Below are 25,434 nucleotides of genomic sequence, written 5' to 3' on the forward strand. Positions count from 1 at the left end.
CTTTTAAGTTCTCATTTTCCTTCAATTTTCCACGAGGGCACTAATCAAATTAATGTTTTGTGCAGGTCAGGAGTGACAGGTTTTTCTCAGGGCTTGCTGGGAGCTGACAGTGGGCAGTATTTATTAACAGTGCCGGCAATAATGTGTCAGCTAAATGGAGGATTGGAGATATTCATAGTGGAAACGGATAAGTCTTTGCAAGACATTTTCTTCAAATGATCAGTGTCTTAGGCTCAATGCACATAATTTCTTCCATAGAATAATATTCCTTACGTAATAGATTACTGTTGACGAAAACTGAGAGATGTTTTCAGAGGAGGAGCAGTATCTCATTACAGATCCAGTATTACGTCTTTCCTTACAGCTTTGAGAATAAATGGATGTAATGCATTAGAACTTGTAAAGCCATCTGAAACAAGTGCCTCCTCATGGAGCAGCAGTGCCTGCTGATTGCTAGATAATGCTTTACCTGTCTGTGTGGGCCCTGCCCCAGGCTCACCTGGAGTTTCTGACAGTGTAATGCTTACATGTTTATGTATTCCCAGAATGTTCGCAGCGTATTGCCTGTGTTTGTTCCTTAGTTCTCACATCTTGCACACCCAGGGGGGTTCTGTGCATTTAGTGTGCATAAATTCTTTGTGGCTGTGGCAGTCAAGTTTTGGGTGTTTCATACCTTCCTCAGCCGCTGATAGGAGATGAATTATATTGATTCCTGGTTTGAAAATAAGCATGACTTGGTGCATTTCTAAATGCCAAGATCTCTAGAAGCTGCAAAACTGCATATTGTTGAGAGTACCTCACAAATGTTATTAATAATAGATCGCCTAATAATATAATGACAGTTTTTAATAACACAGGATTTGAAAGATGGATAGTAATGCCATATCTCCCTGGGTAGGATGGAGCAAAGGCTTGAGGAAAAAGTCAATCTTCACTCCACGGCTGGAGCAATTACTTGTTAGGTGTTAGCTACAGCCTCATCAAAAATCTGCCATGAACAACACAGAGAGCTGTCTTGAGAGAACTGTAGCCAGTCTGGGAACCTCAGGGATGCTAAGTCTGTCAGGTGGGATGGTTGATGTCTAGCCCTACCATGTCACTTCTCATGTGGTTCTCAAAGTACCCAAAAACACTGGTAACATTACTTATATATCAGTAAACTCAAGCATATTCTCAACTCACCGCTAATTCAGCATTCCTAATTCTTACCTGCCCAGCCCAAAGCCATATCCTTAAACTTGCCAAGGTGTGAAGGACCTCCATGATACCCTCAAGATTTCCATGGTCCCCAAATGCCATTTCTGCAAGATTTGTATGAACTGCTGCAAATATGCTTTCCCCCAGCTTGCTCTGTCACCCAGGAAGGGAAAATCAGATGCACTCTTGTACAGGGGCTGGAGATAGAATTGCCTAAGCAAAGAAAATCAACTGAAAAATATGGTTAATATATTGGTCCAGTATAAACTGGTAGTTTTGATGGTTCCAATAATTATTTCTGAGACTGTGCTTAAGGATAACGTGTGTGTTTGTACATTCTTGCATGTATGTAAAGCCGAATGACAGGTTTGTTGTTTTCATTTTTTTCCAGAATTATAGATCAGCGGTTTGAGAAAGTTTCATATTTTGTCTTTGGAGATTTCAACTTTAGACTGGATGCCAAAGCAGTAGTAGAGGTAGGACTTCTCTTTTTCTTCTGTTGTAGACTCTACCAGGTTTAATTCCTCAATTTTTTTCCCTGTAGAAAAGCTAAAAGTGACTTAACAAAGTAATGTTAATATTGACATCAGACTTAGCCAAGACTACTTTTAACAGGAACATCCAACAAGTAACTAACATTGCGTGGTTGTGACTTTTGCCATCTCCTTATAGCTCACAGTGAATCAGAATAATTTCCTGCAAGCAGAGGAAGTACTGCATTACCTTCCTACTCTGAGGAAAAAACAAGAGGCATTTCCTAAATGTCTGTGATAGAACTCCACACTTTAAAAGTACAGGCAGTCATCAGTACAGGCCTTTGTGCCAGTAGCATCCTCATGTGGAAGGGTGACTGGGAAATTTGTATAAACCCAAAAGAATGTACTAAACCTTTTTGATTATGAGTTAACTTTGACTTGAATGCTGAAGCTCCAGGTAACATGGTGTCAGAAATAATACCCAGGATGAAAACCAGTTTAATCTTGCAGTTTTCCCACTTTAATCTTGCAGTTTTCCCACTTTAATTCTCTGAGGCACTGCAATGTTTTTTTGGCATTCTTGAGGGTCAGCATGTATCTTTTGAGCCAAAAGTTTTTATTTTGTAAATGAAACTGTGGGAAATGTCCTGTGTGCCAAAGGCTGGCTTTCCCCCATTCAGTGGTACAGTGCTCTTCTCCTTCCTTATGTGATGAGTACTCCATCTGTTGAAAAACAGGAGTTTGATGTTACAACATTGCTTATGAAACCAATAACTTCTTGGAATCCTTTCTATAGTGCAGTCATTTAGCCAAGAAGCTTAAAGCATAGTTGAAATGAAAGTCAAGTCACTAATTCAGAATATGCAGCTTCATACTGCATGTGTTAAGGGTTAAGAGCTGCTCTGCTATCCTGTGGCTGCCTTGGTTATCATCAATGTTCAGAGATCACTTGATTTTGAACTATTATGCCTTTTTTCTTCACTAGTGATGTGATGGTATTATTGAGGATGTTCCTGTCTGAGAACACCTGTCAGTCACACTGCAGCAGTTATCTCCTGCACTCAGTACTGATGAAGGGTGCTCCAAGTTTTTCCTGACTTACACACTGCCAGCAGTCTGCAGGACTGAAACTGCAGAGGGTGTTTGTTTCAGTACCAATAGATTAAGATTTCTACATTTCTATCTGTGAGTTTCAAAATGATCCCCATCAAACAAAATACTGTCACTAACCCCAAGTGATGGAAACTGAGTGAGCTGCAGAACAAGTAGGGTGAACACAGTGGGTTCTGAGCCTGACACAGTACTCAGCATCTTGGGAGTGCTTCGCCCCTGCCGGTTAATGTTGCTGCATGTGAGCACAAAAGGTGTAATTGGAAGATGAATCAAATTCATTTTCTCATTCTTCCTACCTAAGGTACAAGCCTGTGTGAGTGTACAAAGCACTAGAATAATACAGATTTTCTACTGCTTTTTTTGAGAAGTAGTATAGCCCAGTAATCAGAACTTCGCCCAGCCATTCTGCAATGTTAATTAAGCATAATTGAAGTTGATCCAGAAACTTCCACTTACAGTTTATACATGGACAGCTAAAGTCATAGAAAGTTTGTTTTGTAGTGTTCTGTACTTGGTGCAGTTTATAAATTAGTATGTCCGCGACCCCAAAGCTTTAAGAAACAGTTGTCTCGTGGGTCTCAGACTGCCTCTAGGCACCAGAACAGTCCTAAGGGAGTTAATAGTCAGCATCCAGCACTGGCAGTAAGGTCTGGCTCCTAGGTGACAGACCAGTTCCTAAAGTATAATTTGGAAGGGCAGAGCTATAGGCCACTTCTAGAGGGAATTGTACTAGGTAGGACTTGGTGGTCTGATTGTGTTTAAGATTCAGGCTGAAATCACAAAGTAGCTTGTAAAGGGTGTGACTCAAATGTGACATTTCTCTGGAGCTGGCCGAGTGCCGTGACCAAGGCCGTGTACAGGTGGCAGTGGCAGAACAGGAACAAGAGCAGCCAGAGGTGCTTCTGTCCCAAACGCTCAGTACCAGCCCCAGGGTGAGCCTGTGCTAAGCTGGGAAACTCCCATTCCAAAGGCTATCCCAGTCCCTTCTGGTATTTAAACGTGTGCCCATGCAAATGGATATTAACCACTCTTTGGACTATTCAGCAGTGGAATTAATACTGGGAATTGTAAGGGTTAATCCATTGACCTGTCATCTTTGTGTATGTTACGAGATTTATCTCTGCTTTTCTTGCTGACCTTTTGAATTCCCTCTTGAGACCACAGTTGCTGAACGCTTGAACACTGAGATGCTACAAGCAATATTTGTGTTGTGTAAATGCAGACTGTGGTTACATCAAACACAGAGAATAAAGTGTGTTTCTAAAGAATTTCCCAATTAAGCCATTTAAAGGGAGAATCTGAGAGCTGTTCAGAATGTGGAGTCCAGACCCTGACATTCAGTGTCCTAAATCAGATGCAAAAAATGTTGTATTAATTCATAATTAATAGACTATAAATCATTAATATATAATTTATTGAACACTTATGGGAGCCTTAATTTAAAGTCACATTGATTTCCTTGCTAGGAAAATGTGCTTTCCTGTTGTTGGCGTAATCCAGGGGAAGGTTGTTACTGCCACATGGGCAATGCCAGGAGGTGCTGTTGCTGAGGCAGCACCAGTGAATCTCCCAAGTGTGTTTGCTGGTCAGTTCCTGACCTGCTTTGGCAGCATCACTGGGGCCAGATCCCGGCACATCCCGCTGGGACTGTGCAGCCGATCTGGGGGGGCCAGTCTCTCTCCTTAAGGAAGGTGAATGCCAGTGCTTTATCATTGTAAAACATCCAGGAAATCTTCCATTAGAGTCCAGCCTCTTGGAAGACACCACCCTGTTCCAGCCAGCAAAAATAATCCTTGTAGTTACAAAATGTATTTAATAAGGCAGTAACTGCAGACTAGAGATGCACATTTCCTCAGGTTTTGGTCACTTTAAGGTATGCTGTAAGACCTGAATTTTCTGTCTGACAGCCAGCTAAATACATTTAATCCTATATTGGCAAAGGTGGCTGAGGATTTGCTGCTGCTTAAATTCAAAGTTTTGCCTACTGAATTTTGTTTTTAAATGCTAGACTTTTTTGGGTGTTACAGCATTCTGATAGTTTGCCCACTGCTTCCATATTATCTTCCAGCACCTCTATTCCCAGCACATACGGAAGTATTTGCAACATATAAAAAATGACACAAACTTTTATATTGGTCCAACTATGAATTCTAGTCTGTATCTATAGCTTATCTGTAGTGTCTCTAGTACAAGTATTGTCACAGCCTTTCACAGAAGCATAGATTTGTGATGTTTCTTTGTGTAGGAGAAAGCTTTCCTATAAGTTTTCCAAAAGTTCTGCTCTCTCCTTTTAAAGCTAACACAGGTCACTGTAATCTTTGCACTTACCAGAAGTACTTTGTAAATTTATCGTTGCATGTGTGACAAAGGTACTTGTTTTGTTTCTGGAAAATTATCTTCTAAAATTCAGTAGAAAGGAGATTTGATGAGGTGACTTTAGAGAAATGTGCAGCAGCAGTGAGATACACTGTAGGCTGAACTTGAAGAATATTCCAGAAATCAAATCATTATTATGAATTAGTGTTTTGGTTCTTAAAAAGGTTATACATTACATGCTTGAAAGTTCTGAAATAAGATGACTTGGCTATCACCTGAATAAAACCAGGATGCTAAACACACTGTGATCTCTGAACACACTAAGAATAAGAAAGGAACAGGAGGTTGTGGGGATGAATGAGGGGGTTTATTACCAAGAACTGAGGAGGTCAGGCTACTTTTGTTTGAAGTGAGAAATTAGAGAAATGAAGTGACTGTGAGTGACCACATGGAAGAAGTTAATTCTCTCCCCTGTGGTGCCTGCTGCAGAGCTTATGGGGTTTCATGCTGTGACAGGTCCAAGGCCATTCTGATCTCCTCTTTTACCTCTTTTTTTCATGTAAACAACTTACTAGCATCTATTATTTTCTGTAAACTCCACAAACACTTGCTGGTGTAAGTGTGGAAGCAGAACTGGTCCCATAAATCTCTCTGTGGCTCCTCATTCATGTGGATCTGTGGAAGTGCAGTGAGAGGGTTGTGACCTCTGTCATTACGTGTGTGAGGCTTCCTACACACTGCATCCACGTGGGCTGGCACTTTGGGGCTGGCACATGCAGGGCTGCCCTTTCCTCTTCTTTGTTAGAGAAGGTGCTAAAAACAGAGAGATTTCCCATTCCAGTTGGCCCAGGCACTGTGCTGGAACTTGGAGCTGCTTCCCTCCTGTTCCCTGCTCCAGCCCAGAGCATCTCAGCTCCCAGCTTTGGCTGTGCTTATCCAGAGAAGTGTTTCTCCTTCTGTCTCAGTGAGCCAGTTTACCACTCGTGCTCTATTAAAGTCACCGTTCAAGTGTTTTAGGTGGGTTTTGAGCAACAAAGAGTATTTTTTTCAGTCAGCTGGCCTTAGTAACAATCTGTATCAATCTTTGAGAATTATTTTATTTTAATATTTAGAGAAGTTATTCACTGAAACTCTAAACTATAAGTCTTCCTAGTCCACTATGTGCATTTTAAGAAAGTACAAACAAGCTTAAGAAGCTGGGCTTATTTTGACTGTTTGGGAATAAAACCCTCTTTCTGTCTGAGACTGCTGATTCAGAAGTCTCTTAGAAAAGTACCTTGTACTTCCAAGAAAAAAAAAAAGGATAATTATGTGCTACTCAGTCCCAAGAAAAGCAGCTCAGTAACAAATTCAGTTTGTCAGGCTTTAGGAGAAAGTCACATTAATCACAAAATCCATTTGCTGAAGGTAAACCGTAGTCTTTCTTTGTATCCAGGAAAAAACAGATTTGGTTTTTTTCCCCTCACTAAAGAATATTTTGTTAGGGTTGGTGGTAGCTTGGTAAACTGGAGAGAGGTTAAGTGTATTGTATATGAAAATGTATAAAGGTAGCAACAGAAGTGGTGTTTCAGGATTCCAGACATTTTGGCCTACAAAAAGCTTTGAAGCTCTACCTGCAGAAAAAGAAGTAATATCCTCATCTTAAAACTCAGAATTAACCTTGTCCACCCACCTTGTCTGCTCCATGGGTTACAGTGAACCAGAACATTTCCTTTCTAGAGTTCTGCCAAGCAGCCCTTTGGTAAGCCATTACTGGAATTGCTGATTAAATGTTTTTTAAAAGGTAATAACTGCTTGTAAGAATTTACATGTCTGGATCCATCATTTCACTTGCACTGTGCCTCTCTGCCACCTCTGACCATGTAATTTTATATTATATGATAAAATAGGAACGACTTCATTCTGGCACGACATCTTAGCTCCCACTGTATTGCTGATGCTACAGTGAATCACATAATTTCCATTTGATCACACCTTCCTGGCACAACATGGTCTTTCATTCTGAAAAAGCCAGCGGGGGGGGTATCGTATCCCTTTATCCAGCGTGCCTGTGGCAGCAGAATTTGGGGAAGCACTCCTGTCAATGCCGCAATGTGTGTGTCTGCAAAATGCAGACCTCAAAAGCTGATGAACAGCTTTTCACATCTGAATAATTGATTTAGATCTTACTCAAATCTGAAGAAATATTTTAAGTTGAATTTGTTTCATCCCATGCGTTGGACACTAACAAGGATCTTTGCAAACTCCAGCCAACAAATGAGCCATTAATTAGACAATTATCACTGATTTGAAAAGCTGATTCAAGTGAGGTAGTCAGGTGGTGGATGGATGTGGAGACTTAATTATCTCCTCCTCGGTTCAGATGTGCTTCCCTGGACAAAAACAGGTCACCTGTCAGGATGAGGCTCTTGCTGTCCTCGTGCATACAGGAGACAGCACCAACCACCTGGCTGTCTTGTCGGGTGCAAATATTTGTGTGTGTGAATATTTTTTTTTATCTAAGTAATATTTGCAGAAGATGCTTTGAATGCATCAGGAAAAGGCCGTGAAAGAATTGCACATTCTTCTTGTTACAAACACAGCGGTAACTTTTTATTTTTTTAATTCTTACTAATTTTGCTTTGAGAAACCAGTAAAGTTTCATTGCATTAAAAATACTGACATGGCATAAAAAGCAAGTGTATGTAGTTGTGGGTGTAGTCAGTTATGCCTCCCTCTCCCAAACCAAACCAGACACTGTTACCTTTCCTGGGCAGTGATAACGTGCAGATGTCCACATATCCATTTGGGATATCAGGTACAACCATTTAATTCGTGGCCAGGTGGTAAGCTCCAGTAGGTCCTGCTGCATAGTGGCTGGTAAAACTGTAGCAGGGTTCCCTTGCTCTTGCAGTAAAGTGATACTAAGCCATTCTTGCAAAAGAAAAAACACTTTACTTTATTTCTGAGATAAACCTGCACATCAGGCAATAAACCAACAGCTTACAAGCTTCAGATCATGTTTTCATTCCAGTTAGGAAAGCATGTAAAATCCTGGATTGGTTTTATAATCTCAAACAGTTCATTGTAAATACCTTCCTCTCATAAAGATTTTAACGTTCTTTACAAGCTCAAATGTTTCTAGGAAATGCTGGAAACAACATCCTTTGTAAAATGAAAGTGTAATAAAGATTTGTTAAATTAAAATGCATACAATTTCAGGTTTAATAAGGAGAGCTTTATTAATGAAGGTAAATGGCAGCAACACATCTGAGGCACCTGCTAAATGTTCATTATAAATTACTCTCACAGACATTGTGATGAGTTTTATACTGTCGCCAGACTTATACAAGCATGCAGATTGCTTCCCCAAGGGACTGGATATATTTACTTAACAGTGTAGTTAACCGCAATTATTTATTTTCCAGTGATTGCAAATGGCCTCTGCATTAAAGATACATGTGGCTACTAGGAATTATTCAATTACCTCTCTTCTTAGTAGTCTAAGGCAAACCCGAGCTTGGATTCCCAGAGGCCAGACAGCAGTGTATTAACTCAATCTGCTCCTCAGCTTTCTGCTGGGGCCAAGCTCTGTAGACATGAGTCCTCTCAGCAGAGCAAGCTTGAGAAATGCTCATTACCCTGCAGCTGATTTTTTGACGTCTTTCATTCCATACTGATGCTGCCACACATATTGGCAAGATTCATAGGAGGTTAATTAAATCCATCTTCAAAACAACGAGGGGCCAATGAGCCATATCCCCGTTGCAATAGTAAATTAAATGATGCAATTGTTTCTGCTTCCATCATAGATAAGGGGAGAGATGAGTAAATGGATTGTTCTCTGGCTGCCTCCTCTGGGGCCCCAGAGGGTCTCAGAGCATGTGGTCATAAACCTGCTTTTAATTTGTGGCTGCAGGAAGGGATGACACTGCTATCAGCAGGCAGAGGTCCCGCACGGCGTCATCATGTGAAGGATGACACTGTAAAAACAGGGCCTCTTCACAGCGGTGCTGAGCAGCTCCTCCAGCTTCAGATGCAAATTTATACAAACGCAGTGACAAAGCAGAACAAAAAAGATGATACGTTCATCAGACTTGGCAGTGCCTGGTCCGTAATTAAAACGTACACAAATTAAATATAATTATCTCGTGCTTTCTAATGGGGCTGAGTGTCATTAAGCTAATGAATCCCGCGGTGTGTAAGCTGGACCCCGCGGCTGTGGTTGTGGCAGTGTCTGTGTGCTGCCGGCGGCAGCTGTGCCCTCAGCTGGCAGTGACGGCGGGTGACAGCGGTGCCAGCAGCGCCTGTCCCCAGCGCCTCACACCTGCCATCCATCACCTGCTGGCAGCGCAGGGACGGCTGGCACCGGGAGCAGTCCCGGCGCTTCCTGCTGGTGGGTGGTGGCTGCTGGGGATGTGCGTGCCAGACTCTGAATGGGCAGGGAGAGCACGGAGCTCGCTGCTGGCAGGTGAGCGTCTGATATCGGGGTCCGTGGTACCTGTGAGCTCCTGACAAAGCGGCCAGAGTTACCCGCAGGGCACCTGGCAGCTTTCCCCATGCTGGCGGTTCCAGAGGCTGCGGCTTCGTGCACGTGGATAAACGGCCTCGACAATGCCTCCTAGTCGATAAAATCCTAATGCCAGACCCAGGTATCCACTGCAGCCTGCCCAGGTGTAACAGTGCTTGTCCGTCTGCAGGAGGCAGGTTGATATCTGCTGGATGACAGACTGTGTTTGCCAAACTTTTTGACATGCCCAGACTTTTGCACCTGTAATGTGGGGAGCGTTGGAGTCAGAATATGGGAAGCGGTTCATCCCATGCTTACCTTTAAGCAGTGGCAATCAACCATTCTCAGTCAGGGCAAGAAGGCTTGTGCAGCAGGGACTGTGGCTAGAAAAACGCACATATAACCAACCAGTAATAATATCTGGACTTTAAAGTTACTCTTGTCTAGGCAGGTGTAGTTTGAATAATTTAGTGGAGTATTGTAATGCATAATGCAAATCTGTAATAAGTAATAAAGCCACCTGTTAATCAGCTTTTTGCTTATTTCTAGCGTAGAAACTTGTCAGCTCAAATGGGGCAAAATACCACCTGGGTAGATGCTATAAAAATCCCTTTTTAAAAGAATTATGTCATTTTAGAAGGAATGGATGTACCTGCAAAAAATGCATTCTTTTTACATTTCAGTTTATTCCTGGGTGTTACTGCAATACTAAATTTTAACATCTGTGGATGAATTATGCACTAGTATTTGAAAGGCACCCACTGATGATCTAAAACAAAAGGCAGGGGAAGGAAAGGCTTACACTCTGCTTATTTGCAGTGTGTCAAAAGCCTGTGTATACCTATTTTTATTGCCAAAAATGGAAGCCTAGACAGAGTTTTTTTCAAAAAAATAACACTCTGTATTAAATAATGATATTTTGCTGGCTTATCAAAAGCAAAATTGGGTAGAAAGAATTTGGTATCTATCTGAAAATCAAGGAACAGGATTATATTTGCCTCTATCATCAGCGACTCCTGTTGCAATGGCAGACTTTATTCTTGAGTTGGAGTCAGAAGTACAGTGAGAGTTGATTAACTGAATGCATAATATCTCTGGATGTGTGTGCAGCTATGTTAAAACATTAAAAAATTTCTTTGTTTTACCTGAAAATGGTAAGTCTCAAAAGTTGTAGAAAAGTGCACTAAGAAACCAAGATGGATATTTTGTTAAAGAAGAAAAACTTTATTTAGATTTGATCAGTGGTAAATGTGGTTGGCCCAGGGAGAATGGAGAAACAGTGATGCCTAAAGTATGTCAAGCTCATTGGTGGTAGGATATTGTATGAGCCAGGCAGCAAACAACGGTGGTGAGAGACACCAGTTGCTGTTGCATTAAATTGTTTGGCTTGTAGTTCACATCTTGATCACATCTGTTTCCATTGCAGTTAAAGCCGCCTTAGCCAAACTGATTATCTGAACTATCTCTGCAAATAAAGCTCCTCAGACTCCCCGGCTCGGGTTTGTGCATGTCACAGCGGTCCAAGAGCCTCCTGAGTCAGAGGCAGCACTGTGTCCTTCCCTTGAGGCACAGGCAGTGTGAGCAGCTGCCGTCCGTGTGGCTACCCCGTGGGGCTGTGCTGGCCCGGCCACTGCACTGCTCTGTTCAGCTCTGCTTGGAACCCTACCCAAGGTCCTGCTTTGCTAGAGGAGAGGAAGAACTTGCCATCAGAGTTTTATCCTATTTTTTAGGAAAAAAAAAGGTATTTATTGGCTCCTCTTGTCGGTAGTTTATGCCCCGTTCCTGTTTTATCAGTCACAGTGGCCCCAGAGCTCTGTCGTACCTCCATGGTGCAGTGTAGGACAGACAGACATGCTGTTACCAGGGATAGAGTAGCTCAAGAGGTTCAGCTTTTTGACCTGTTACAAACTTTATTCATTCTTGCTTTTCAAGTGGCCTTAAATTAAACAAGGTATTAGTAATCTTTAATGGAAATAAACCTTGCTTGACAAAGAGTAAATAAAATGTGCAGTCTTTAGTCAAAGAAATTCTTCCATTCAGGTTTTTTAAAGAAAACATATCAGATTAAATTCTCTTGCCAGACTAAATTTTTCAATTGTATTTACTAATTGAACCAAATTCTTCTAACACTGCAAGCTCCTGCTAGCTTCAATGTATTTTGTAGCTCTCAGTTCCCTGCCTGTCCCATTTCTTTCCTTTTTTTTTAACGCATTCTTGGATATGTAATTATCACTTAATAAATCCACTTTTAGATTATTTCTGTTTGATTCCATCCCACTCAGACATGCATAAAAATGACAAAGATGCCTATTTCCCCAGTTGACTGCTTATTCATCAACCAGATGATGGATTGCCCCTTGCAAGAAGAATATAGGTTCTCTTGAGTTTGGTTCTTTGTGGGATCTCTGCCATGAAGCTGTCAGGATAGAGATGTTCAGAATACTGTTGGATTGTACCTTAAAATGCAAGCATACACGTACATACGTGTATTACTCTTTGGCAGAGAGATTTTTTATTTGTTTCTCTTTCTTCCAGCTTCTCCAGCCCTCTCTGTACTAACACAGGCAAATGGATCTGGTCCTCCTTTCACTGTAAATTAGCATAGAAGAAGGTTCAGAAAACACACCCTGAACTGCTTAGCACCATGGAATAAGCACTTGCAGCTTGTTACTTTTCTCTCTTTCATGGTTCTTGCTCTGACAGTTCTGTAGCAGAGAGAGAAGAAACAGGACAGCAGCTTTGGTTCCTCAGCCCCTCTGAGGAGGACTCACACAATGGTAATTTCTAAAAAAATTGTATTGGATGCAGGTCGCCACTGTATTTTATCATGTGCATTATTAAAAGAAACTTTGACTTTCCCATCTACATGATGTGTCCACAAATCTACCTTTATTAATATTGATAATTCAGACAATTTTCAGCAAATTTAATTAATTTCAGCAATTTTACCTTTGTCAGAATAGGATTTCCCATGATGTATCATTTTTCCCAGTCCCAATTTGAGATGAGAATTTGACATTTCAAAGCAAAATACATAAAGTGGCAATCTCAAATCAACTGTAACAGTTGCTCCTTCTCCAAGGAAAAAAAGATAAAGGTTCCTGGCGCTTTATGTAGTCATGCAGCAATGGGTCACCTTTGCCTGGTACCACATGGCAGGAGAGGTTCTCCATGTCCTGTGCTGCCTGAAATACCTCTTCAGTCTGCAGCTTTACCAGAGAGATCAAACTGGTTTCTTCTCACAGAGAGGCCAAAAGAGTGAGAAGGGGGCAGGATGCATGTTCTAGTAGTGACTGAGACATTACCTCCTGTGAAAATTTTATCATTCTATCTCTACCTTATTTAAAATCTAATCCTGAATTTTCGCATTACTGCTTATACAAAGAAATGTGTTAGGATGTAATTTGCAGCTCTTACAAGCTTTCACAAGGGTCATTAATAATTGTGTCGTATTTTAAAATGTAAAGCTGTTAAGGGGTTAAAACCAATTGTATGAAAAGGGGTTATAGGATCTTTATCACATGTTGTTTATCTGATCAACAGTTAACAATTTAAGACAGTATTATCCTAGTAAAAAGAAGATTTGTTTCAGATACTGACATAAACATCCCCTCATAATAGTGGCTTTTCATTTACTGCGTTGCAATGTACCATAAGCTTAAAGGCACAGCAGCTTCTTTGTGTGTCTCAATAATGCCTGTCCAGAGTGATGTCAGTCAATTTTTGACCTATACAGTCTGATGTTATTCTCAACGATCATGGAATAGATTTTTTTTTTTTTTTTTTTAAATGAGTGAAGAGTATGCCAATAAAATCCTTGAAAATTATCATGTTTCTTCATGGTGTCTTCCTCTGGAAGAACAAAGTATATTACCACATGGACCTTTCTGTGAAGTCATGTTTCCTCTGACTTCTGCTGGTTTTTGTTGTTTTCTTTGTAGCTGACTTTCCACACTCTCGTGTAATTTGCCCTTTCAGTGGGACAAATAAACACGAACAATTAAATAACACTTTCTGTGGAGGTAGGAGAAGACACAGTGTATATGAAACAGCCGCCTGGTAGGAGCAATTCACCCTCTGTGATGGCACTCTTGGGGTCCCATATAAAAAGTGTTTGACGGGTCAGCCCCCTTGTGCTCTTTGGAAACTGTTCCTGCAAGGTAGGAAAAAAGGTTGTGGAGTGGATCAGGGTTCATTTAGAGTGCACAGAATGCCTCAGGGGGATTCCCCCTCCTGGCACACTGCTGTGGGTGGTACTCCCCGTCCCCAGCAGAGGCAGTGGGAAGAGGCAGCACACTGACACAGTATCTCAGAAATATATGCTCAGCCCCTGCTTCATTCCTGTCATAAAGGGAGCAAATCAGCCTCCTGGGGCGCAAACATCTTCCTGAGCTCTAAGTGAAGCAACATCTTCTCAGCCCTTGCTAGGCAGGAACACAGCAGGAACACAGACTGAGGCCCCCTGCTCAGTTTTGCCCACGTGGTTCAGTGCAGGGGGGCTATTCAGTGGCTGTAGATGATTCCCATCATCTCCTGTCCAGCTCTGAGCACAGCAGATAGCTCTCAGACAGGCAAAGGCTGTTAGTTTGCTCTCCAGCTTCAGGAAGTCTGGGATGGATTACAGTACACTGCTGCTGGTTGCATCCAGGTCCGGTGCTCATTGTGTTCTGCAAGCCTGGTGCCTGGCACTCGGATCCCCTTGCTCCCTTAGAGACGGCAAAGAAATGCATATACTGGGTGAACTCCTTATGGAGATCACATTGTGTTTCTAAAATGCTATTTCTAGATTATTTTTATTCATATAACCCTAATGCTTCCCTGAAAATTAAACCAGATGTAATTTTTTGTTTGTTTTCAGCTGAATGCAGTATAAGTGTAGTACTGTCATTAATCTAGCAGAGCACAAACATAACCTGAATTGAATTGTACTTTAGTGTGGATCCTGTATTTCCCCCTCAATGTCATTTGGGGCTTTTTTAATCATGGAGTCTCTGCAGCCCCTGAGCTGCTGTTGGAGAAGCATCTCCAGACCTCAGCTGCACTACTGTCTGTCTCTTCCCTTCAGTGGGAACCGTGGGAGTATCACAGGAGGTGGCACTGTGCTACCCTGTCATCACCAGGTTCAGAGTAGAGTCAAGGGTGTGCTAAATGCTTGAGTGACAACAGCTGAACTTAAGCAAGCCAAAGGTCCAAAGTATACAAGAGATTTAAAGATTGCCGAAGTGGGATGGAAATTTGTTTTTCTTCTGTCTGCTGGGTATTTTACATTATATAAAATGAATACTAGATGATAATTGCCAGTATGGTGTCTTGTATTGATTTAATTCAATAAGCAACTTCACCTCCACCTTTTGCATGCACTTGCCTTAAAATATATGCATTATGAAGGCAGTGATTCAAAGTCTTTAGGAAATCAATATCCAGACAGGATTCTGTTCTTCAAATATTGACAGCAGAATAACTCTAAGAAACAATGACAAACAATAAAAGCGGGGTTAGACAAAATGAAGGCTGCAATTCTTCTGTTGTTAGGCTGTGCAGAGTGCTCAAACCGCTGCCTGATGCTGCATATTATATGTGCTTCAGCAAACAGCTGACGTTGGCCTTTTGCTGTCAGAACCTGTGACCACTGAAATGAAAGGGAATTTCTGCCAATGATTCCTATACAGTTGGCTGTTTCACCTGATTTTTTGCTAATAACTTGCACAGATTTCTTTCAGCCATGTGTGTATATAGACTGTTAGCGTTACGATTGTTCCCACCTTTGATAATTTCTCTAGAACTAAATGGAACTTGCACTGAAGTTGGTGAATTACAGGTTTTTAACTGATCAGATCTGTCTACTAGTTTATAGTGGGTTTGTAGTGGTAATTTTAAAATCCTTTAATATGGGCAGCTCTGTTTCCTGCACACTGAGTATAGTTCTCAGAAGTTAAAGTCTGTCCTTTGTGGAGTAAAACATGTCACAGTTAGTGCAAGCTGCACTGGTTGCTTAGTTGATAGCAATTCTGAAATCACATTGTTGTAGGTAGTTCAGTACTGAAACTACAAGTAATGCTACATTATTAGCACTCATGCAGAAAAAGCAACCTTTCAGTGCCATTCAAAACCATGGTCTGTTTTGGTTTTCTCACTCTGAAATATCTGGAGACAGTCCAAAAATTCAGATAGATATAAATTCTCTTTCCCTTAGGTGTGGAAGGCTTATGAAGGATAGCTCTTTATAGTATTACCCCACTTGTAAATGTCATTGAAAGAGTCAGCAAGACTTATTTTTCATTTCTGTCCTTTATTTTTGCAGTTTTAACAAGTGCTGAATTTCACGGGGGTGTCAATATTGTACCCATAAAAGGTTCAAGAGCTCTCTTCACATCTGGAAGTAGAAAGATCATTAAGGTTTTCCCTGAATGTACTGGAAATCTCTTTAACTTCACGTATTTGTATATAATTTAAAAACAATGGAAAGCTTTGAGCCTCCAATGCCTGGGTGATGTTTCCTGACAGATCAGTCAGGAGAAGGAATTTCAAGAGTAGGAATGGCCAATTGTAATTGCCCATCTGTAACCAAGAGGCTTGAAAGTTGGTTTAGAGCAAATTGGAGTACCTGGGACATTGCAGAATTTTAGAAGAAGAATAAATTTGTTCCTGTAGTTAAAGGGGAAGAAAGGAGGGAAACACCGAGCAGGGTTCTCATAGCTGACGGCTCATTAGCTTGACATTCATTTCAGGCAACCTAATGCAAGAGTTGGTAATGAGAAGAAAATTGAGAGAGAAAATGCAGTGACAAAACATGCTTGAACAAGGCAGTTTATCCTGAGATTAACAACTTGGATGAAGGTGGTGAAGTGAAATCAAGTGATCCTATGGCAAGATGAGTCTGTTGAAAACATCCGTGTTTAACTTTGCATTTGGCTGTGTTGCACTTGCAGGAGCACCAAGGGGTCAGTGGCAGAGCAGTGGGAGACACCAAAGGCAAGCAGCTCAACCTCAGCTCCCACAGCAATGCCATGGCATAATCATTCAGGCATCTTTAGGTAATTTTTTTTTTAATTGTATGTTTGACTTACATATGGCTGCTGAGCTTGTGTATTGAAATCCATTGCACACCTCCACTGCATGTATTGCAAAGTCATGGTTTGGTGTGAGAGGAGAGCAAGGCCCTCTATCCTCTTACCCAGACACTTGGCCAGAATCTGAGTGCCAAGGAGGAATTGTTTTCAGAGCTTGTAGAGCCAGGTTTGTTGAGCCGGACTTCCTTAGAGATCCACTCCAGTTAACTCAGACAACCCTTGCCAATAGGTCAGAGGGTTTCTCAGGAGTCTGCAGTCAGAAGGCTGCGATTTCATACTTTGCTGTGTTCACAGCAATGTCCTCCTTCCTTTTGTGTCTAAGTGACATCCAGAAGCTGCTAACAGACAATTTAAAATGAAAAATCATACATGGGAAATTAGCCACAAGAGTGATTAATAAGTGGTTCTGTTCCTGGAGTGGCTGCCAGAGGAATTGGTGAGTGTCCTGTGTCTTACCAAGAGGTCATGCCTTTCTGAAGGTTTGTTTTAGTCAAAGATGTGCCATTTGCTTCAGTTGAAGATGAAATCAGTGCCACATAGGATCTGGTACATATGATTAGACTAGACAAATGCACAGTCACTTTTGGATGGAGTTTCAACCTCTAATTTTTTAAAACTTCCTGAGCAGACTTAGATACCTTCAGTCTCAGCTTTGTTTGTCATTAAAATAATTCCTACTGAGTTTGATGCTGGTAGAGGAAGATTCCACTTCTTTATTTCTTTACTATGTGAGTCTCATGGATGCTAATAATTATCAAGTTAAATCTGCACCTGACCACAAGCAGCTGATGGAGCATTCCTTTTAGTCATCCACTGTATCCCCGATAGAGACAATCAATAGGTAAAATATTCAAATGTGTGGAGTTCAAATGAGGGCTGCCCTAAACAGGACTTAAGCTATGCACCCGCCTTTGTGCTAAATTTTGCAGGGTTTTTTTCTCCTGTAATGAATACATGTATTTTGTGCATTGGAGCATGGCACAGGGCCTTTTGGATGGCAGGCTCTTCAAGAGAGAGGAAGAGAGTTTTAATCACAAAAGCAGAAACTTCAGTCAGAGGAATGATTCCACACTTTGTTTCATTTGTAAATGCTGCGTTTTGGCTATTGTGAAACAGAACCCGAGTCCAATTCAGGACAGCGCTTCAGGGATTCTTTCCATGGGGCTTTTTGAGTCTGAAATAGTGCACATGAAAAGAGCAGGAGATTGAACATAATTTGTTCCAACAGCTAGTCTAAGATTTTTTCCAATCAAGATTCTTTCAGCATATTCCTCTTTGTTGAGCTGTAAGCAGCTTTTAAAATAATGGCATTAGCCTATATTTCAGGGCTTCACTGGGTGTTTCCAGCTCTGGTGATTAGTTACAAGAAACAGAAATGCCTGTATTGTAACCTTTTAATGGCTATGGGAGACTTGTAAACTAAGTTGAGATTTGAGCAATTTGTAGATTTCAAAATGAGCTGCAGAGTTCATTGAGAAAGAAAAATGCATCATTGAAATTCATGGTGCCACTTTGGTTTTCTTAGCTGAGATTTATCAGTGAAAGCCATATTGCTTTCCCTTTGGCTTTATTTTAAAGCTCTTCAATACACTGTTTTTAAGGTCCATTTCTTTTACAAGCTTTTCCTTTCAGCTTGCTCAGGGTATTGGGTCCTATGAACATCTGTTTGTGCCTAAAATCAGCCAGGACCTGGACTGTACCCTGCCTCCCTCCTCCCCTTTGTTTCCAGAGGCTATTGTTTCCGATTTCATGCTATCACAGGGGCTGCATGTTTTCCTGTGTGAAGTTGTCAGAGGGATAAAAGCACAGGAGCAGGGTCACATTTCGAGGGATGGGCATGAAAAATTGGTAAAATGTATCTTGAGGGCCACCCACAAGACTTGCCTGAAGAAATTCAGAAGTAGAGAGTAGAATTGTAATTTTAAAATAGTGCAAATTTTGGGGTGGAATAAGTAGTAGTGAAGTAAGCAGAAATCTCTTAGTCAGATTTACACTTAGTTGACTTATTCCTGTTAGGTAGCTTGAGAGTCTCTGGTTGGACTTTGTTACAAAGAAAATACCATCATCTTCATTGCGGCGCCTGCCCTTGTCCCTTCAGTATGACAGTGAGAGGCCAGAAGATTTAAAGCGAGTGTGTTACACCTTTCAGCCATCATAATGCACTGGGGAGAAAAGAAGCAGTACTGGAGGTGTCTGCCTGTCCAAAATTTTCAGTATAGAATCACAGAATCATTAGTTTGTATGATATAAGACTTGCAAGGAGTACAGTGGGAGTACAGTAAGGATGATGATGATGATGATGATGATGATGATGATGATGATGATGATGATGATAGAAAGACAAATAGTGCAGCTTAATTAACCTAATGAAACACATCTTCCAGTAAGGAAGCAAGGTATTATCTTTGTACCTGTGGCTGTGGTTTGTAGTGCTGCAAACCATGGTCAGCCAAAACACACTTCCTCTTTTGTCAGACACGAGTTCTAGAAATGGCACCCTGGGTTGGAAAAATGCAGAATAGTTCATGTGGTGGCAGGAGGGCAGAACAGCCGCAGTCACACACAGCTGGCTCAGGCAGTTCAGCTGAGCCTCTTCCCCACCTGCAGTAACACAGCAAGAAGAGCTTGCAGATGTCTTACAGGTACTCCTCTGAAAAGACTAAATAGCCAGGAAAGAGTTGTGCCTGTCCCTAGCTTAGTGACAGTAGAACTAAATCAGTGCCTTGCTAGTTCATTTGGTTTATGATTTTAACTCTTCACATAGGTCTCTACCAGGTATGAAATGAAGAAAATGGTTTAACAGTACTGGTTTAGGTCAGGGATTCACTAAGATGGTTACTTTTGTTTTAGAAGCTTGTAATGAGGATTTTGTTAAAGCACATGATGAGAAAACAAATGAAATACGTAAGTTGTATTTTTTCCAAGGCAACTGATAGATAAGGGATGCCAAGCAAGGCATTACCTTGCTGCCATATGGCTTCTGAATTACTAAATGATATATGTGATACAAATCAGCCCAATACTGAAATTTTAAGGAGATTTATTTTTTTATAGTTTTTTTTCCAAAGACAAGTCAATTATTTATGCATACATTATTTGCAATTTAATATGAGAAATTAAATATACATTCTGAGTTTTGTTGACTTTAGCAGCATTTTTGCTATGGAAATTCAGCAGGGGAACACTAATATGCAGACTTTTTTCCATTTTTCTAATATAGCAGAAAAAAATACTAAATATGCTTTGGTTATTGTTGAATTTATGTCCTTTATGGCAGTACTTTTGGATATTAATTTGTTCATAAGTAGAAATAGAAGAAAGCAGCAACACTGCCAAGTGTGTAACAGTTGTGTAGGTGAGTTTAGATAAGACCACTCAGTGAGTATTTTTCACTTATTAGCACTCATATTTTAGCTTGCAGTGACTTTGATCAGGCTTCTGGGTCCCACTGCAGGAATGGCTGTGGAGGTGACATCCCCTGCCAGGGCATGTCCGGCGGCACAGAGGGAACCTGCCCCTCTGAGTGCTGGGCCAGGGTCCTGAGAGGTTTCTGCATGGCCAGGGTTCCCCTGAGGGTCCTGCCAGCCCCTAGCCCCACAGGTGCCCTGTGCCCGTGTGCTCCTTTTCCAGGCAGGCAGCAGAGCATGTACATCCGAGACCGGGTGTGCCCTACCAGGTGTGAGGAGACATCTGGGCAGGAAGTCCCATCAGCACCATTCCAGTTTTGAGGGGAAAAGGAATCTGTTGCTTTCTCAGCACGCTGACCACCACATTTTCATGTCTTTCACCACTTCAAGTATGACTTGAAGAACTTCAACACTGCTGATAGCATCCATTGCTGGTCATAATGGGTATAAATTCTTTTTTAAAATCACAACTTTCTTATACCAGCAGTTTTCTTTGGCATACCTGTCTAATTTTGGATGGGTTGAAGAGTTTACTTTGTTTAGCTTTGTCTCAAAAGTGAAAAGAACAAAGGCTAGCATAAAAATTAATAGCACATCTTAAAATCCATTACAACATCTCCTTTCTTCCTGACTAGAAGTGAGTAAAAAAGGCCTCTCTAGAGGAAATAAAGAAGTTATTACAACTTCTACTTTTTTGTAGAGTATGAAAAAGCTTTCTGTATGTTAAACAGTCTTGTGGACATCTGGCATGATTGGTTTTAATCTGCTGACTAAAAAGTCAGGATTAAATCTTGCTTTACACCTCTTTGTATTGCGGTCAGTAAAGTGACAGAGCTGCCCTGAAACAATGGCACTACTTATTCCACCCAATATGCCATGTGGTAGATCACCCTCTTTTTCAGCACCATTTTCTGCAAAGACAATGAAGCATCTGGTGGGGTTTTCCTGTGTCCAGGATATTTTTTGTCAGTAATTTCACTCAGCCGCTCTGCTTAGCTCTCCCTCGGTGCTACTTTTTGAGATGGGGTTTGCCAAATCCAGTGGCAAGAGGTCAGGAGGCCAAAGTGATGAATTTTTATGTGCCTGTTCCTTGTGTTTCTGCTCAGTCATGATTCTTTGCGCGCTGTGCTGCCTCTGAAAGGGAGCCACAGTGAGCAATTTGTCCTCCCAGGCTGGGGAGAATAGGGAGGCAGATGAGTTAAAGTAGCGTGTATGACTGCGGACAGAGCTGTGCACAAATGTTTTCTGATGGCGGAACAGAATCCTCCTGTCACTATTCAGCGCAAGAGGGGCTCGGGAGATTTGTAGCCTGTTGGCTTTCGATCAAGTGACAAATGAATTTAACAGCTCTTAAAGATACAGTGGAAAGAATAGCACTTCACAAGCCAGCCCCAGCTGCAAGCTCTAAAATGATGCTGCATTAACACTTCTGTACTCATGTGTCTCACATGTTTGAATCTTGGTTTGCTTTAATGAAAAGAATTTCATTCAGAAGCTCTGTAGAATGGACTTTCTCGTTGTTTGGCCCAGTCAGGTCGCATCCCCTCTGGGAGCTCTTTGGTTGTTACAAGCAGGAGGACTCTGCCTTGTTTCTTGCAGAGCTTTCTGTCCTCACTTAGTGGTGCCCTCTGGGGTGACCTGGTGGGGTTGAATGAGCCAGGGATCAGCATTCATTGCAGGGTTAAATCCCTTTGGATCCCCAGCCAGTGCTGTCAAGTTACTGTTCCTTCAAGTCATTCTCTCTCTGATCAGTTGTGTCCCTAGTTGGCTGAGGGCTGTTGGTCCCAAGCCTTGAACCTGTCAGTGGAGACCATGTCCTGGGGGTCTTGAATGTTGCTGTACTGCACAGCACTTTATTCTCACACCATCACAAACCACGCCAGAAGGAATTCAAAGCTGCCTTACCAGGGTGGTGAATAGAGGAAGTACATAGAACACACCACCCTGTTTCCTCTCTCTATGCTGACTGTTTTACCCCACAGCTGCTTTTATGTGATGCCAGTCTTTATTGGGTGTGGGGTGGGTGTGTACACATGCTGATCTGTCAGTCCATCTTAACGTTCATCAAGAGTATATAGCAAACCTAGGGTACACACCTTGCACATTATTTTACAAAGATTTCCTTCATGCATTCTATCCAAAAACATTTATTTTAATGTGTGAATATGGGCTCCTGGAAATGGGTGAGCTCCATGATGGCCTGGGTCTTGTTGAAGAAGCCTCAGCCTGCTGGTGGGCAGTGTGCCTGGGCACAGCCCTGCAGCTCGGCTGTGGTCAGGGTACTGCAGCAGCCAGGTGCTTGGCACTTGCACAACCACAGTGGTGGGAGAGGGACAGTTCAGAAATCCCACCTCACAGCTCTCAGAGCTATTTGAACATAACTAGCTATAAAGGATTATTTGAACTTACAGGCTGCTGGACTCATATTCCACTTCAAAAGTGAGTAAAGCAGCAAATGATGGTGAACTAGACAGGGAGTATGTCAATGAGAAATGAATTACATACAGCAGGATAAAAAGGAGTTGAGTCAAAGAGGCTGGACAAACAAAACAACAGGGGAAAAATACAGTAAAGAAATGGTTTATATGCTGCATCAGGAAGACATCACCTGGTCAGCAAGGTTTTAGTCTCACCGTAACATACAGCATGTTTCAGTTATCAACACGGTGAATTTTGCATTACCAATTTGTTCAGGTCTGGAAACCAGATGCAGTGACCTGAAAGTTACTTTCCTGCCACATTTGTTTCCTTAAAAAGTAAATTTAACTTGGAGGGGTTTTTTTTCCTATAGACAGAAAACAGTGGAAGAACATGGACATCTCTTCCACTTTGCTGTACATGCTTGTGACCATTGTATGAGCTGGAGGGCATGCATCCCTCCTGGAGGGCACATGTCCATCCTGGAGGGCACCCATCCATCCCGCAGTTTTGCTTAGGCTTAGCAAGAGCCCAAGCCTGAGCTGCTGGCAGCCCACAACACACTTATGCCTCACACTCACATGCAAGTCACTTACGTGTTCCACGTCTCAAATCCCATCTTTGTTAACGGACTAAGGATTTTTTTGCTGTTTTGCACAATAGGAAGAAGAAAAAGGTTTTTTATTTCTTTATTATTTCTAATTTTGTGATAAAAGTATTCAGTGGCTGCCTAGGGACATCTAGATTTTAGGTACATACATAGTTTGATTTCAAAATTGCCCAACACTACATGTTTTAAAAGTCAGCTCCCAATTATACCTGCTGCTGAGAGTCTCCTATGTGGGAGCCAAAGGGTCACACTCTCTTGAGGTTAAGCCTTGAACTTGAGCTGTGTCACACCACTGATCTTGTACAAAACCCCCATTAATTTAAAGGGCAAACTCCTGAATTTACTCTTTTCAGCAGTGCTGGTTGGGAGGGTTTCTGAGGCTTGCTGTTTGTTCTGAGGTCAGGTGGGAGCGTGGAGCACTCGGCAGCAGCCGCGGGGTTGGCCATGCCCACGCTGTGCAGTCCCAGCACGCTCTGTCAGGACATGTGCTCCCTGCAAGGCTTAAGGAGAATGAAGCTGACAGACTCCAGTGACTGCAGAGCCCAGTGCTGGAAGTAAGTCAAGAAGCACCAAATAATTTTCTTAGGTGTTGGCTTAAATATTTGCTACTTGATGTTACTGCTCCCATGTTTCATTTCTTATGGCTGTAAGAAACCATGAAGTTTGGAGGCAGGAGAAACACAAACACCATCAGTGCGAACACAGGCAAATGTTACCACTCAAAACAAAGGCAATTGCAAGGCACAAGGGAGCAGATGGGGTTCACAAGCTGTTTCACTTTTAAAATAAAAAAAAATAGAGGTTCTTATTCTGCAAGTTAGATAAAAGCAAGCTTAGCTATGAGGAGAGAAGCTGCCTCTTACTCCATTCCTACTGAATTCAAGAGAACAGGGGATTTTACGTTTCTCTACAGAAACAGATTTACATCACAGATTCTGTGTGCTTCGTCAAAGTCTTTGCTGAACAGAAACAATACACCCACTCCTCTGCTTAGTCAGCTGGAGTGGAAAAGGGTAAGTGCTCTGAAGTTTTCCAACAAGGAATTTCTCAAGCTGGTATTACTGCATGGCCAAAGCAGAAAAAATAATGGAAGATAAGTAAAAGAATATCTGAGTAGATCTGAAGAGGATCACATCTTATGGGACAAGACATACGTATTGCATGTATGCAGAGGATTTCCTTAGGAGCAGTTGGGCTGTCCCGATTTCTGTAATTATGAAATAGCAAATTCTTCTCTTTGAATACTCCCTCAGGAGTCTTGACATCAAGTAGTAGTACAAAATTATATAGAAGGATGGACAGGAGGAGCTAAGGGATTTTTCTGGCAGATTGCTTCCAAGTTCCAGATCTTGTAGTGCTGTGGGTTTATCTGGATCTGATCAAAGTCCTGAAATGAGTATTATTGATGTCTGATGTCAGCAAGTGAGTTTAAACTGAGGCCTTAAAAAGTGAGCGGGGGATCCCTTTACCTTTGTCCACAGAGACCCCGTACAGTTCCATGTCCTGATTCACAGAAGTGCCAGACAGCTCCAGGTAAATTGTTTGTGAATCACTATGTAGATGCTTTGCTGAACTCAGGCTTGAGATCATAGTCAGGAAAATGAAATGAGAGAATAAAAAAGATGTGCAACTGGACCACAGAGCCAGAGAGAGAAAACAAGAAGGCAATCAACATGCAGGGGAACTTGGAAAAGGAGTTCTAGCCTGATCTGTAATCTTGAAGTGTCTGAGAGGCAGAAGACTTTTGGACTTAATTCAGATTCTTTTCTGAAGAAGAGAATTAAAAAGAGAGCCATCATTGCCACCAGCTGTTGGCACACAGCAAAGCTGCTGTGGCCAGAGACCACAGTCAAGGACCTCAGACCTGGAGAAGAGCAGTCTGTGCCACTGGCACTTGGCACCAAGCTGGCCACTCTGGCACTGGGCCAGCTATTCCAGCAGTGAGCTAGCCAATCCAGTGCCTGTCCCTGCCCGGGCTGGGGACTGCAGCAGTGTGCTGTGGGAGCCCTGCCCACTGCCTCCTGAGCAAACGCACACAGGAACCGCAGCCATTGCTGCCAAGGGTGGCTCTGTAAGAGCTGGGTGGTGCTTTGGGCAATGCCAGAGGAGGTGAGCAACGCTGGGCACAGGCAGGTGCACAGGTACACTGCACCACCAGACAGCGGCCATTGCCATCACCTGGACTCTCAGGTCACTCAGCACAGTGCCTGAAGAGTAAACACGGACAGTTTGGCATTGCCGGGTAACACACTGTGGTAACCTTGCCATGAATTATCTCAGTTTCTGGACAAGTAAATGCATTTTACAATTAACTTAGTGCAGCTGTGAAATTGAGACC

At 42.0% G+C, this 25,434-nt stretch overlaps 1 protein-coding gene across 4 annotated transcripts in view; it reads left to right on the forward strand.

The window, feature by feature from the left end:
• Nucleotides 1-25,434, forward strand: part of INPP5A (inositol polyphosphate-5-phosphatase A) — a 191,573-nt gene that overhangs the window by 125,388 nt on the left and 40,751 nt on the right. For all 4 annotated transcript variants that reach the window (XM_069020329.1, XM_069020331.1, XM_069020328.1 and 1 more), the window contains exon 9: nucleotides 1,589-1,673. In XM_069020329.1, the coding sequence (XP_068876430.1) occupies nucleotides 1,589-1,673 (85 nt within the window). The remainder of the gene's footprint in view (nucleotides 1-1,588; nucleotides 1,674-25,434) is intronic.

Source organism: Aphelocoma coerulescens, chromosome 6 (genome assembly GCF_041296385.1).
Source record: "Aphelocoma coerulescens isolate FSJ_1873_10779 chromosome 6, UR_Acoe_1.0, whole genome shotgun sequence".
NCBI lineage: Eukaryota > Metazoa > Chordata > Aves > Passeriformes > Corvidae > Aphelocoma > Aphelocoma coerulescens.